This window comes from Thamnophis elegans, chromosome Z (genome assembly GCF_009769535.1).
Source record: "Thamnophis elegans isolate rThaEle1 chromosome Z, rThaEle1.pri, whole genome shotgun sequence".
Classification (NCBI taxonomy): domain Eukaryota; kingdom Metazoa; phylum Chordata; class Lepidosauria; order Squamata; family Colubridae; genus Thamnophis; species Thamnophis elegans.
The window spans coordinates 66,131,184-66,146,051 of record NC_045558.1 but is presented as its reverse complement, the minus strand read 5'-3'; the positions used below and the strand labels follow the sequence as shown (position 1 = coordinate 66,146,051).

Below are 14,868 nucleotides of genomic sequence, written 5' to 3'. Positions count from 1 at the left end.
GTGGAGCTGAAAGGCAAAAGGGAAGCAGTATGCTCCCTCCCATATTTGGAGCATACCAGGTGCTTTGACAAAACATCTAATATGTATGTATGTATGTATGTATGTATGTGTATATACACACACGCATACATACATATACATACATATTTACACACTATCCTTCCCCTCTTATTTTTATCTCTATTTTAACGTTTCCCTGCCATGTCGATATAATATTCAAAGACGTTTCTTTTCTATTTCTCATCTTTAGCTGTTTTATTATTCATATTTCCCTTATTTGACTCTTCACATGTATTTATTTTAAAGTTTTGGCTTTCCATTATTCAATGTCTCAATGTACACTTCTAATACCAATCACAATCATTTGAGCATTTAAAGTATATCTATTCATATTCTTTCTAATCCTCCAATTTGCATAATTCTACTATTAATGCATTTACATTAAAATGTATAAAATATGAAATATTTCATTTCCTAATCATTCATTGTTTAATTTTATCATTTCACTGCTAATCATATTTTATAAGGTAAAGGTTTCCCTTGCATACATGTGCTAGTTGTTCCCGACTCGAGGGCGGTGCTCATCTCCGTTTCAAAGCCGAAGAGCCAGCACTGTCTGAAGATGTCTCCATGGTCATGTGGCTGGCACGACTAAATGCTGAAAGGGCATGGAAATCATCTACTTGCATTTCGTACGTGCTTTCAAGTGGGACAAGTAACGGGAGCTCACTCTGTTACACAGTGCTAGGGATTCGAACCACCAACCTTTCTGATCGACAAGGTCAGTGTCTTAGCCACTGAGCCACCATGTCATATTTTATACATATTTAATAATAACATCATTCAAGCTCTCATTTTCCAATTAATGTCTATATTCTGATTCTGTGATCTAATTTTTTCTCCCCTCTCTCCCCTTTTCCACTGTCTAATTTTAAGGCCATCTGTTCAAACTCCTATCTTTTCTCCCCAAATATCTTTCTGCTCCTCCCATTTCTTTTTTAGATCTATTAAATTGGTTTTCCCCTCCTTTATTCCTTAATCATTATTAATTTTGGTAATAACTCCTCCTTATTGTCATCTTTTTCCTGGTTTCTCAGTTCTGCTTTCCCTTCTGTCCTGGTCTTTGCTCATTGTCCCTTGTATAATATTTTCCTGTCTTTGGTCTAAGTGATCAAATTTTTGCACCATCTCATCATATTCCTGTATAAGGTCCTTAATACTTTGAAACATTACCTCCATTCCATTTAAATCTCCACTCATTTTTGCCTTGCATTGTGTCTTTATTTAATACATCTCCTTTTTTGCAATTGTCCAAAACTCGTTGATTCAAAAAGAGAGCTATCAAGTCACAATTTTAATTGTTCAATCAAATCAATTTAAATACATCAGGGGATTATCCACACTTCCTCAAATCACTTTTATATATCTGATAATATTCAGAGATCTCTAAACAAAAAATCTGATTTGATGTTCCAATCTCCAATAGTTGTAAGATAGATACATATAATTCAATAAATGGTTTCAGTCCTTTAAATGTTTATTCCCAGGATGCATAGTTCCCCTTTCATCAGCAGATGGCGCTCTCTGCTTCAATCCTCTTCAGCCTCTCCCCTTTGTTTTGACAAGTCCAATTTAATTATCGTGCTTATTTTAAATTATAAATCCAGTAAATGAACCATATTAATAAAAAGAGTTTGGGATCATAATTCCAGCATTTTAATATGCCTTCTTAGTATCATGTTTTCTTGCTTTGAGAGTTCAATTTTCTATTTATTTTTTTAAACAAATTTTCTCTTTTCAAATTCTAGGGTATTTTTTTTTTCAAAATACTTGCACACTGCTATGACAAATCGTTCTAAAATATATTTGGATTTTTGGGGGTCAAGTTTCAGCAAAAAAAAAATTCTCACCCAGTTCACACACCATTCACTGTCTCTCTGCTTCTCACAATTATGACAAATCATGGCTTGAAATATCTTGCTTTGTATGTAATGAGTCTATCTCATATATTAGTTTAACCTTTTAAGTTGCATTACTGAAATAAATGAACTTTTGCATGATATTCTAATTTTTTGAGTTTCACCTGTATATTGAAATACATGTATTTATAGTTCAAACAAAGTATAGCCTCTTATACTTAGTAATGGCTAGCAAAGAAAAATCTGCAGGGACTCTTTTACCTTATTTAACTTTACTCATCTTCAATCAAATTCTGGGCAGTTTCCAATCAATAGTCAAAACAACATCATTGTATCATTAATACGTGCATATATCTATTAAAAGCACAAACATTTAATCATGGCTTTCTTCTCCTCTTCCATCTTCACTGAGTTTTTGCACTATCCAAGCTCGGGTCAATGCTGGGACATTAAGCCGAATCTCCATTAAAAGACTTCACCAGCTACCCTGGTAATTGGGGTGCTGTTCAGGGTTCTGAGTCCCAGCACTGACCCGAGCTTGGGCAGTGCAAAAACTCAGTGAAGATGGAAGAGAAGAAAGCCACGGGGAAAGCAGCAGATGACGGATCACCTATGTATGTCAAGACCATCTACGTGCCTTCCAACGCTGTAGAGAGGGAATGCCACTTGGGAGCCAGGCACAAAGAGTAGGCCCCTAGGCCTCCCTTGCAATCAGAACTAGCTCTGCAAGATGAAGCCTCCGGATTTATTACATCTAGGGAGTTGCTGTTGGAGCCACAGGGGGTGCGAGAGCAGCTTTGACCCACGACTAGAGGAGACCAAAGCAAACACCAACCAGCCGATCTGATGATTGGGGATTCCAGGCAGCCTCTGACTGGCTTCCCAGATCAATTTGAACAGCTGAACATGAGTGAAATCAACCCTTGCCTTAGCTCCAGACCACCCAGGTGGACCACGGCCCAGCCCACATTTGCCTTCCCTGGTAGAGACTCTGCAAAGCACTGGATTGGAGATTTATGCTCCTTCCATACAATGCCAAGCGGGTCAGGCTCACCCCTGGCTGTTGGAGCAAGACCAATGGCTGCAGCCCTCTTCCCTGGGGCGTGGATGGGCCCTCAACCAGGATGGAAAAATCCAGCCAGCCAGCAGCAAGGGGGCTGGGAAATTTCTCCACCTAGCCAGCCACTGATGTTTGGGCTGCAGCCTGCGAATCAAGCACCACCTGGGTGGGCTTTCTTCCCAGGCCATGGATGGGGGCAATACCAATGGAATCCTGTCCCTCCTCAGCAGATGGCACCATTTCAGATAACTGGCCCGGGACAACCCCAGGACTGAACTCTCAACCAGTTCCAACCCCAGCTGCAGTGCCCTAACAGGGAGAACCATAAGATCTGAGAACAGCAGCTGAGCTGCCATTCTCCTCACCCCCACCCATGCTGGCACAAAACCAGTATCAGGCGTGGGGCTCTGTCCCCCTTCACAAAGCAGCAGGGGAAAAAAGCTTGGAAAGCTCAGAGGGGGAAGAGCTCCGTCTTCCAAAGATGATTCATGTCTATCATGGAGCAGCTAGGCATAGACTCAAAACCCCTAGCCAATCCTATTTGGTTTGAGCAGATGGATTGAATGCTAATTGGAGGGGCCCAGCCAAACTAATCACTGACTTGGTAAAGTTGCAGATAGGGCGCCACTATGAACTCCTCAGATTAACTGTAGCTCCAAAGATGCACAAATCAATTATCTTGGGGCTTGAATGGCTGGACAAGTGAACACCTACCAAAAAGTGGGAAGACTGACTTCAGAAATTGATTATAAGTTTTGGGCCGCTACCACCCATGAAACCAGAGGGCCACCCGGGGACTATCAAACCCAATAAAGCAGACTGCCCAGAGCCTGCAATCCCTGCAACAGACACAAAATTCACAGGCACATGGCAAGTGCCAAAAGAGTACTGGGACTTGGCAGGGGTTTTCAGTGAGAAAGATTGTAACTATCTCCCCTCTCATCGGCCCACTGATTGTGCGATAGAGTTCATACCTGGGGCTACCCTACCAAAGCTGAAAATGTACTTCATGACTCCTAAAGAGATGGTAGAATTAAGGAAGTACATTGACAGCAATTTGAAGTGGGGCTTTATTGAACCAGCTAAGTCAGAAGTAGCGGACCCGTGCTCTTCAAAGAGAAGAAAGAAGGTGGGGTTCGTCTCTGCATTGATTTCCGTGGGATAAATGCCTTATGAGTAAAGAATACCTATCCCCCATCCCTCATGAACGATATGTTGAACCACTTAGCTAAAGGCAAAGTGTTCACCAAACTGAATTTGAGAGAGGCGTATTACTACATACGTAGTAATGTAGGAGGGAGATGAATGGAAGATCATCTTTAACTGCCCCCTTGGCAGTTTCCAATTCAAAGTTATGCCATTTGGGCTAAAAGGGCCCCCTGTAGTCTTCATGCAGTACAATAAATGAGGTGCTACATGGGCACCTTTACCAGGGGGTGCTCATTTATCTTGATGACATCCTTGTGTTCTCTGAGACTCTAGAAGAGCATGTGAAGCTGGTGCAATAGGTCCTAGAAAAACTTATAGCCGCCAAGCTATACGCAAAATTGTCTAAGTGTGAATTGCACAAAACCTCACTAGATTATCTTGGCTATCACATCTCCAGCGAGGGGATAGAAATGGATCCAGGGAAAGTGAAAGCTATGTTAGACTGGAAGCCTCCAAGTACTCGCAAACAGCTACAAAGCTTTCTTGGATTTGCCAACTTCTATAGGTTATTCATCATGGCTTTTGCAGAAGTTGCCATTCCATTGACTAAACTGTTAAAAACTGGATCTTCCCTGACAAAGCCAAAGGCAAACCAACCCCTTGGGTGGACAATGGACTATCAAAAAGCATTTGAGAAATTAAAATGGCTCTTTGCCCAAGAGCCCATACTGCAACACCCCAACCCCAAACAGCAATTCATAATCCAGACAGATGTCAGTGACATGGCTGTAGTGGTAGTGCTATTGCAAAAGACCAAAAAAGAAGGACACCTCTTGCCATGCGCTTATGTCTCCAAAAAACTCACCGCTACTGAAAGGAGGTGGACCATTTGGGAGAAAGAAGCATATGCAGTCAAGTGGGCCCTATTCACTTGGAGACATTTCTTGAAAGGAGGGAATGTGCCATTTGAGGTCTGGACTGATCATAAAAAACCCCAAAGCAGGTTCGCTAGGCACAATACTTCCGAAGGTTTAAATTCAAACTGAAGCACATCCCTGCAGGGAAGAACTTGCTGGCAGAGGCTTTATCAAGAAAACCGCAATACAACAGTAAAAGGGAAGAAGTAGTTCACCCCATCCTTCCCCCTTCTGACCAAAAGGCAGCCCAAGTCACCATGAAAGACCAGACTAACCAACCACCTACCCTAAGCCAAGACAAGCTGACTGCAGCAATGAAATTGGTGCTGCCGGCAGACCCCTGGCTCAACAACAAGGACATCCTGACAATGAGAGATGGCTTTGCCTGAAAAGGATCCAAACTATACGTTCCTGCAACCTTGAGACTGGAAGTACTACAGTGAACCCACAATGCAAAATTAGGAGGCCACTTTGGATTCCTAAAAACGCTCCACCTCACCAGATGTCAATTTTGGTGGCCAAAAATGAAAGCTGAAGTGAAAGACTATGTAAAAAGCTGTGCCACTTGCACCACCATGAAAATACAGCCAGGCAAGCCCCCTGGATTGCTGCAGCGAGCGGCCAACCTTAGCCGACCATGGGAAGAGATCGCTATGGACTTCATCGTCGAGCTCCCAGACAGCGGCTGTAATAAAGTAATTTGGACAGTCATTGACTTATTTTCCAAGCAAGCTCATTTCATTGCTTGCTCAGGATTACCATCTCCAAAGAAGCTAGCGAAACTGTTTGTTAAATACATTTACTGACTGCACGGAATACTCAGGAGGATCATCTCAGACCACAGAGTTCAGTTCACCACCAAGTTCTGGAGAGAGTTCCTGAGGTCCATTGGGTCCACACAAGGACTTAGCTCGGCTTTTCATCCAAGCACAAACAGGGCAGCGGAAAAAGCCAATGCGATTGTGGAACACTACATCTGTTGTTAGGTGGATTACCAACAAGACAACTGGTCGGATTTGCTACCTTTTGCCGAAGTCGCGTACAACAACGCTGTCCATAGCAGTACTGGATTAACTCCTTTTCAAGTTACCAGTGGCATGGAATTTGTTCCCATGCCTGAACTGCCCAGAGAACTCCCCTCTTCCATGTCTCTGATTAAATGGATGGACGCTTTTAAAAAAGGGTGGGAAAATACGAAAAAAGCTCTGGCGGAAGCAGCAGAAGAGTACAAGAAACAAGCTGATAAACACCACTTGCTTCAACCATCTTCTGTGTGGGGAATAAAGTTTTCTTGTCTACCAAATACATAAAGTTACAAATACCTAACAAGAAATTAGGCTCAAGATTTCTGGATCCGTTCCCAATAGTGAAAATAATTAACTCAGTTATGGTTCAGCTCAGTCTGCCCAGAATTCTAGGGAAAATTTACCCAATCTTTCATTGCAGCTTACTGAAGCCAGTGATTGGGTCCATCATAAGACCTTCCACCCAGCCTCCCCCTCCTCCAGTATTGATAGAAGGAGAAACACACTATGAAGTGAAGAAAAGTTTAGACTCTAGGTTGTATCGAGGTCGTTTGCAATGTTTAGTACATTGGAAGGGGTACCCTTTGTCCGAAGCTACTTGGGTAAAAAGTTGGAATGTAAAAGCTGATAAATTAGTAAAACAATTCCATGATAAGTTTCCCAATAAGCCTGTGGTTGGGGGGAGGTTGTTAGTTCTGCTTTTGTTACCCTCTACATTATTCTCTTTTCAGGAAATGCTTTTCTTCTGAGGAGAGGCCACCTGTCAGTCCTATAGCTATATTCCTTTTGGATCTTTGGCCTGCCACTCTTTCTATTATTCTACTATGCTGTTTCTATTGTGGGAAAATGGGAGTGGGGGATGGTACGGAGTTAAATGCTATATAGCCAAAATAAAATCCCTTTCTAGAATCGAAGGTCTTCCTGTGTCTCTTACACCTTTGCACCTGACCGGAGCTAGATGGCAGTGGAAGATTGGACCATGTGATGGACTTGTGGGTGTGGAGGCAAGATCATGAACTTTTAACTATGTGGGGAAAACCAGGAAGCTTTCAGAGTCAGGTTTTCCCAGATGTGCCAAAATGGCTCTCTTAATAAATTGGAACTTTGAGTAATACTTTGCCTTGGACTCTTATTTAATTTTGAATGCTATTTGGAACCCTGATACATCATTGTTAAAACTTTCACTAACAAGTTTACTAACAAACCATTTTGTCAATCTCATTCAATCACAATGCCTGGGTCTTAAATGCTTTTCAGAAGGCTAGGAGGATGGGGCCCTGCCAAATCTCAGAGTGAGGGATGTTCCATTGGGTTGGGCTGCCATGGAAAAGGCACTCTTCTAGATTCTATAAGATGGCAATGTTTAAGGGAAGTGACTAGTAATATACTGTATTTTTTGAAGTATAAGACGCACCTCCCCCCCCAAAAAAAGCAGGTGAAAATCTGGGTGCGTCTTATACACTGAATACAGCATTTTTGGCCTTCCAAAACCCCACCCTGCACATCCCATTTTTTGCAAAAATGGATGCGCAGAGGGTTTGGGAGGCCTGTAGACTGCTCCTGGGGGCTGGGGAGGGCAAAAATAAATGAAAAAGGGCACACAAAAACATAGGGGTTTTTTTGCTTTCCCAAGCCTCCAGGAGCACTCTGCGGGCCTTCTAAACTCCCTCCACGCCCCATTTTTTTTAAAAAACGGGCCACTTTCAACTTGTTTTTGCCCTCCCCAGCCCCCAGGAACACTCTGCAGGCCTCCCACACCCTCTGCATCCTCCATTTTTTATGAAAAATGGGCTCATTTTTTGCTCATTTTTGCTCTCCCCAGCCCCCAGGAACATTCTAGAGGCCTTCCAAACCCTTTGCACACACTATTTTTGCGAAAAACAGGCCCGTTTTTTGCTTCCTAAATCCACACGTTGTGTTTTTGCCCCCCCCCCATTGCCCCCAGTAGCACTTTGAAGGCCTTCCAAACTTTCTGCATGCCCCATTTTTCACAAACAAATGGGGCATGCAAAGGGTTTGGGAGGCCTTCAGAGTGCTCCTGGGGGCTAGGGAGAGCAAAACCCCTTTTTTAAAATTTACCTCTTCAAAATCTTGGTGCGTCTTATACTCCGGTGCATTTTATAGTCCAAAAAATACAGTACCCATTCTATTTGATCTGGCAAAATGGCTATAAATCCTTAGGGAAATACAAATAATCTGGTTCCATGTCATACAGGCTTAAAAGGTAATAATCAGTACCTTGAATTGCATCTGGAAAGAAACTAGAAGCCAGTGAAACTCATACAACAGAGGTGTTATATGGATAAACCTAAGGATAACCATCACTATGTGCATGCCACTGCATTTGGATAAGTTGTAAATTCCAGGTAGTCTTCAAGAGCAACCCCAGGTAGAACATGTTGCAATAATTCAAAAGGGAAGTTACAAGGCATGAGTCGCTGTGAGCAAGGCCTCCCAATTTAGGAACGGATGGCAACTGGCAGACAGGTCTGTGCAAAGGCCCCTTTACTCATGGCTATCACCTACTCCTTGAGCAGAAGCCATGAATCTAGGAGGACCTGCAAAATTTTACCCAACCTGGAGGAGTGCTACAAATACTTTATCCAGCTTCAAAGATGAAATATCATCTGGAGCAGGAGATATAGTCACAAACCCAAAGCCACTCTGTCTTGCCGGGTTGAATCAAAGCCATCACCTCCCCATCTGAACCCTTAGAACTTCCATATAATCAGTACCACCCCAAGTTCACTGTCTGGCTAGGTGTAGAAATATATAATTGAATATCAAGAGCATACTGATAATACTAATTGTATACTGATAGTAAATGCTAAAAAGAGAGGCAAAAAGCTTGGTCCCTGAGGCATTCCATATTGCAGGCACTAGGTTTGACTCTCCCCTTCCAGCAATACCGACTCATCACAGCCACAGAGCCTGAAGGAGAACCACAGTGCCTCCCACTTCCAACTCTCAAAGCCAGTCCAGAGAAATATCATGATTGATGGTATTGAAAGCCATTAAAAGGTCCAGGAAAGCCAGAAGGTTGCACCATCCCCTTCCTGAGCCCAACAAAAGTCATAGACAAGTATGACTGAAGAGAGATTAGTCACTGCTTGGCCCTAACAACAAACTACCTCCTGGGATGCCTTAACCAACCAGCAGAGGCATGGATCCAGAAGCCTCCTTGCGGCTGAAACGCAGCTTGAAAAACATAGCTGATCATCGCAGGGAACTCCAGTGAGTAAAGCAGGTGAAGCACAGAAATGGTCACACAAGGTTCCAGATTGTCATTTTGGCCTCCAGGCCTCACATTTTCAGCCTCCAAATGCTCCATTTGAGACCCATCCAAGGCTGCGGGGATCACCAAAGCATATAGCCACCGATCGCCACCTGAAAACGCGACATGCAGAGGCCAAAGAGGGGTGTGCAGAAGCCAAAAACATTATGTGCGAAGGCAGTGATCGGTGGTGATGTGCCCTGGCGATCCCTGCAGCCTTCAACAGGTCTCAAACAGAGCATTCAGAGGCTTAAAACATGAGGTGCAGTGGCCAAAAACGCAAGCCACGGAGAGGGCAATGGTCTGTGGCAATCCCTGAAGCCTGGAACAGGCCTAAAACACGACACATGGAGGCCAAAGGGAGGTGGCCAGAAGGTGGAGGGGAAAAAGTGTGTCTTATAGTCCAAAAATACAGTAAGTAGGACAAAAGGATGCAACAACTAGAATAACTGTAGAATATAATAGTAAATATGTAAATAGGATAGAAAGGAAATAGGTTTTGACAGGAAAATGTTCAAGCAATTTTGGTGTTGTTTTCAAAATAAAAAATTCCTTTCTAGAAGCTCAAGGTCATCTTTTGTCTCCGCACCTTTGCACCTGACTGGAAGCAGTTGGCCGTAGGTGCTAGCGTGGAAGAAGGAGATTGGACCATGTGATGGATTGTGGGTGTGGGGACAAGATCATGAACTTTTAACTGAGTGGAATTCTGATGTCATTTCCAGAATTGGGATTAACACAGATATGCTAAAATGTCTGCTTTATTAAATTGGAACTTTAAGGATCGTTTGGCCTTGGACTCTGATTTAATTCTACATGATACTTGGAATGCTGACATTATTCCAATTCTCCCTTAAGATAAGTTATCAGCATCCCAAGCTGGGAAGCTGTCAGGGAGTATTGAATCCCAGTTCTGACCCAACCCTGGGCAGTACGAAAATTCAGTGAAGATGGAGGAAGAAAAAAATGCAGCTGAGGTAGCCAAAGATAACGTATCGCTTATATTTGCCGAAAATCACTATGTGCCTTCTAAAGAAATAGTTGAAGCTGCACAGGCTAAGGAAAGGGAATCCCGGCTGGGAGCCCGGCGAAAGGAGTTCCGAGATGACGCCTCAAGATTTATGACTTCTAAGGAATGCCTGCTAGAAGGAGAGGGGGTTGCCAGGGAAACTCCGATGGGCGACTGGATGATGGCCAGAAGATCTGATGAATGGAGATTTCAGCCACCCTCATGCAGTCCTTCCCTAATGGGCCTTCCAGACCATTTCCTACGGCTAAACGTGAGTGAAATAAAAACCATCTCCTCTTCAGGGACCCCTAAGTGGAACCTGGCACAGCCCACATTCTCCTTTCCTAGCAGAGAAATTGCTACACAGTGGAGTGGAGATCTTGGCTCCTTCCACACAACAACTAATGAATCAACCCATACCCTTGCTGCTGGGGTAATGCCAAGAGCAGTCACATCAGCACCCCTCCCTCCTTCTGGAAGGCAACCAGACCCCCCCTCCAAATAGGGGAGGTCAATCCAGCTGGCAGAAAGGGGCCTGGAAGACATTCACCTCCCCACAGCTGCAAAGGGGTGACTCCAAACCCATGAATCAAGCAAACCAAGTGTGGGTGTTCATCCCGGGTCATGGATGGGCTCAATGTCAATGGATGCCTGCCCTCTTCCAGTAGATGGCACCTTCCCAGATAACTGCTCCTGGGCAACTCCAGGGAATGGGACTACCACCAAGTCCAGCCTCCCCAGCAATGCTTCCACAAGCTTTTGCCCAACCGATGGGTGTGGGCCAGCAGAGTGGCTTACCATCCCCAGCAGCAGACCAACAGGCTGCCCCTGTTCAACCACCAGCGCCCCCTCCTCCCACGGTTTCGTGCAACATTCGATGGGACCCCAGATAAGCTGGCTTATTTCCTGAATCGAGTATGGGCGTATGTTGATCAAGTGGGGCCACAATACCCATCTGATTGAGAGTTGATCCAAGAAATAGCAGAGGGGATGAATGAAAGGAGGCTGCACAGTGGATAGCAGAGCTCCATGAGGAAGCGGCTCCTGATGATATACCTGGGTTCATTCAACTGATGCGCGCCAGGTTTAGCGATGTGACCCAAAATGTGGATGCTGAAGACCAGATCCAGGCTGGTCGTCCCGTGAAGGAATTAGTTTGGAAGTTTCCGAGAATAGCTGGGAGACTACAGTACTAGCCAGAAAGACTTTTGGTCTACATGTTCAAAAAGGCCTTAGATCCCAAACTGAAAAAAGCTTATGCTGTAAGGGGGATCCCAGAACATCTCCAAGATTGGTACACCACTGCAATCATACAAGACCACAAGATTAACACCTATCGAAAGCCTAGTACCGAAACCCCTGCCAAAAAACCTTTGGCCCACCGTACGCAGAGGTAGCGAGTTGAAAAACCTCCACCAACCCCTCGTGGGGCCTTTATAAAGTGATACCGATGTGGTCAGATGGGGCACAGAGCAACAGAATGCCTGGCTCCAGCTCCTGTTCCACAACAGCACCAACCACCTGCCAGCTCAATGAAGAAAAAACCTAGAAAGCCACCAGAAAATAGCCGTTTACTACAGCAGCCAATGGAGGCGGAGAGCCCTGCTATTGGAGAAGCCCCTGGCACCTCGGAGGAGGAGGAGGCTGAAAATGCCGAAGACGACCCAATGGTGAGTGCACCTATTCCCTCCTTTACGATAAAATCCAAACTCCAAGTGCCAAGAACGGGAGTGGAAGGGGAAGTTGGGGCGATCATAGACATCAGCTGCACTAGATGCTTAATCAGCATGTCAATAGTGGAGCAGCTAGGTATACGCACAAGACCCCTAACCCACCCTATTTGGTTTGAGCAAGTAGATGGAACCCTAATTGGGGGGCGCTCCAGCCACAAAGATCACCAAATTAGTTCCTCAGATTCATTGTAGCTCCTAGAATGCAGGAGTCAATTATCTTGGGACTTGCATGGCTGGACAAGTGGGCACCTATTATAAAGTGGGAGGACGGTGTTAGAAAATTGATCATTGATTTTGGGCCGTTACCAACCATGGAGTCTAAAGGCAACCCAGGAACGATTAGAACCAACAGCCCAAACCATCCGGAACCTGCAGCATCAACAAACGAATCCCAAACATGAAGAATGAGACCAGGCCCACACTCACAATAGCCACACAGAACACTACCAAAAAACATCCACAAAGAAAACAACCAAAAACACAAACTGATGAGGAGGCACGACCCAGAACCAGAAGCCAGACTGCTAAAGCACAATCAGCCTCTTCAAAACCCCTCCTACCCTCACAGGAAACACAACCCCCCAAACAATCAGAACAGAACACCCCTCCACCAAATAAGGACACACTTCCACCTAATCAAGACACACCCAAGCCCCCATTCAATCAGTTTTAATCCCCTACTGGCAGTTAAAACTTAATCCCCTACTGGCAGTTAAAATTTAATCCCCTACCAGCAGTTATAAGGAACAAAACAGCCAAAATCCCACACTACTCCTGGAAACACCAAACCTGAAGTAGTCAGTAGCAGCCTGAAGATGACAAATGTGACTTCGTCGAAACGTCGCCAAGACATCTCCAATTCTACGCGGGAGAAAACCCGAACAACTAGAGACCTACATACTAACACCCGCGAAAACCTCAGAAAACATATATATATATATATGTGTGTGTGTGTGTGTGTGTGTGTGTGTGTGTGTATATGTTTTTTTATTTGTGCTATATATAACATATACACAAATATAACAAAGGCAACAGTAAAAATATTGGGTTTCTGTCGTGATGGACTCTTGTGACGAGCCGAAGGACAGATGATGGAAGCAGTTAGCTTCCTCCCATAATTGGGGCTTACCAGGGGTTGTAAAAAATCTAATAGATATATATATATATATGTGTGTGTGTGTGTGTGTGTATGTGTGTATATATATATATATATATATATATATATATATATATATATATATATATATATATATATATATTTGTGTGTTTGTGTCTGTGTGTATAAATAAATTAGGCAAAGAAACAGTGATTGTTAAAGTGAATATTTCTACACATACATAGGAAAATTGTTAATATTTTTCATGCAAAAGCTTGCTTTACATAAGAATGATTTTATGGTGTTCTAGTCTTATGTGGGTTTTTATACCATATATTAATGAAACAAAATTCTAATATTAACCAAATCTAGGTCTTAGGAATAGTTCCTCTATAATCCAATAAAAATCCCAATTCTGAATTATTTCAGCTAATGAGATACTCACGAGAAGTTTTTGAAGCAAGTAAAGTGATTCTGGAGCCAGCTAATAATTGAAATCCTAAAACATTAAGTTGATCCTCATCAATTTGATCAGCAAAGTCTACATGAAAAAGAAGAAACACAGTTGCATCATTTCTTCCAAACTTCCTTCTTTATTACAGGCATTTTCTTATTAAAAAGACATTGTTTGAATTTTTACCTGAAAAAAGAGTAATAAGACTGACTGTAGGTTTGTTGGTATCAATAGTTAACCTCTGGCTTGCTGTTTTTGAAGGCTGAGCAGGAAAACAAAGCAGCCGCAAAGGTAATCGGAATTTGCATTGGGCAATCCTTTGTGCACCTGAGATAAACATATATTAAATCAAAATGCCTCAATTCTAGGGATAGGCAATAATACGTCTGTAAGCCTGCATGTTGGTTTTATAATGTTTAATTTAAAAGGGAAAGAGATAATTATACTGCAACATTGCATTTTCAATAATGCTTCTAACATCTACATAAAATACAAAGCCATTTTTAGGTCATAAAAAGATCACACGGCTTCAGTCCCCTATGTGGATTAATTACCCATCCACAAAAAAAGAAAGATCAAGGTAAAATTGAGATGGTACCTTATCCTTCAATGTTTTATTTTATAGTTAACAGTTGTTTCTACAAAGACATTAAGATATAAAATGTTAAATATGGAATTATTTTCAAATAAACTATTATAATTACTTTTATCATTTATATTCGCTAATAATTTACCTGTGGCTGTATTGTATGATGCTATAACACTACCTTCCAAATCTGCTGGTAGGTAGTTCCCTTTTTGAAAAGCAGAAAGCACAACAGTTTTAGATACAGAAGATTCTGTGAACAAAAGCAGAACAAAAAAAAGGTTGATTGGAAAGAGAGACCTATAAATTTGTCTATGAAATTATAATAAAGAAACACAAGTTCAGTCACAACTCACTACTCATTCATTCTTTATCCATTTTTTTTAATGAAAAAGGCATGTGATGCTACAGGTGAAACTCAAAAAATTAGAATATCATGCAAAAGTTCATTTATTTCAGTAATGCAACTTAAAAGGTTAAACTAATATATGAGAGAGACTCATTAAATGCAAAGCAAGATAGTTCAAGGCGTGATTTATCATAATTGTGATGATTATGGCTTACAGATCATTAAAACTTCAAATCCACAATCTCAGAAAATTAGAATATTACATGCAATCAATAAAACAAGGATTGTATGTAGAACAAC

General features: G+C 42.6%; 1 protein-coding gene across 5 annotated transcripts in view; it reads right to left on the bottom strand.

Moving 5' to 3' along the window:
- The window catches only part of BBS9 (Bardet-Biedl syndrome 9), a 347,201-nt gene that overhangs the window by 211,724 nt on the left and 120,609 nt on the right, over positions 1-14,868 (bottom strand). For all 5 annotated transcript variants that reach the window (XM_032234710.1, XM_032234712.1, XM_032234713.1 and 2 more), the window contains 3 exons: positions 14,368-14,472; positions 13,820-13,960; positions 13,625-13,720 (listed from right to left, as the gene is read on the bottom strand). In XM_032234710.1, the coding sequence (XP_032090601.1) occupies positions 13,625-13,720; positions 13,820-13,960; positions 14,368-14,472 (342 nt within the window). The remainder of the gene's footprint in view (positions 1-13,624; positions 13,721-13,819; positions 13,961-14,367; positions 14,473-14,868) is intronic.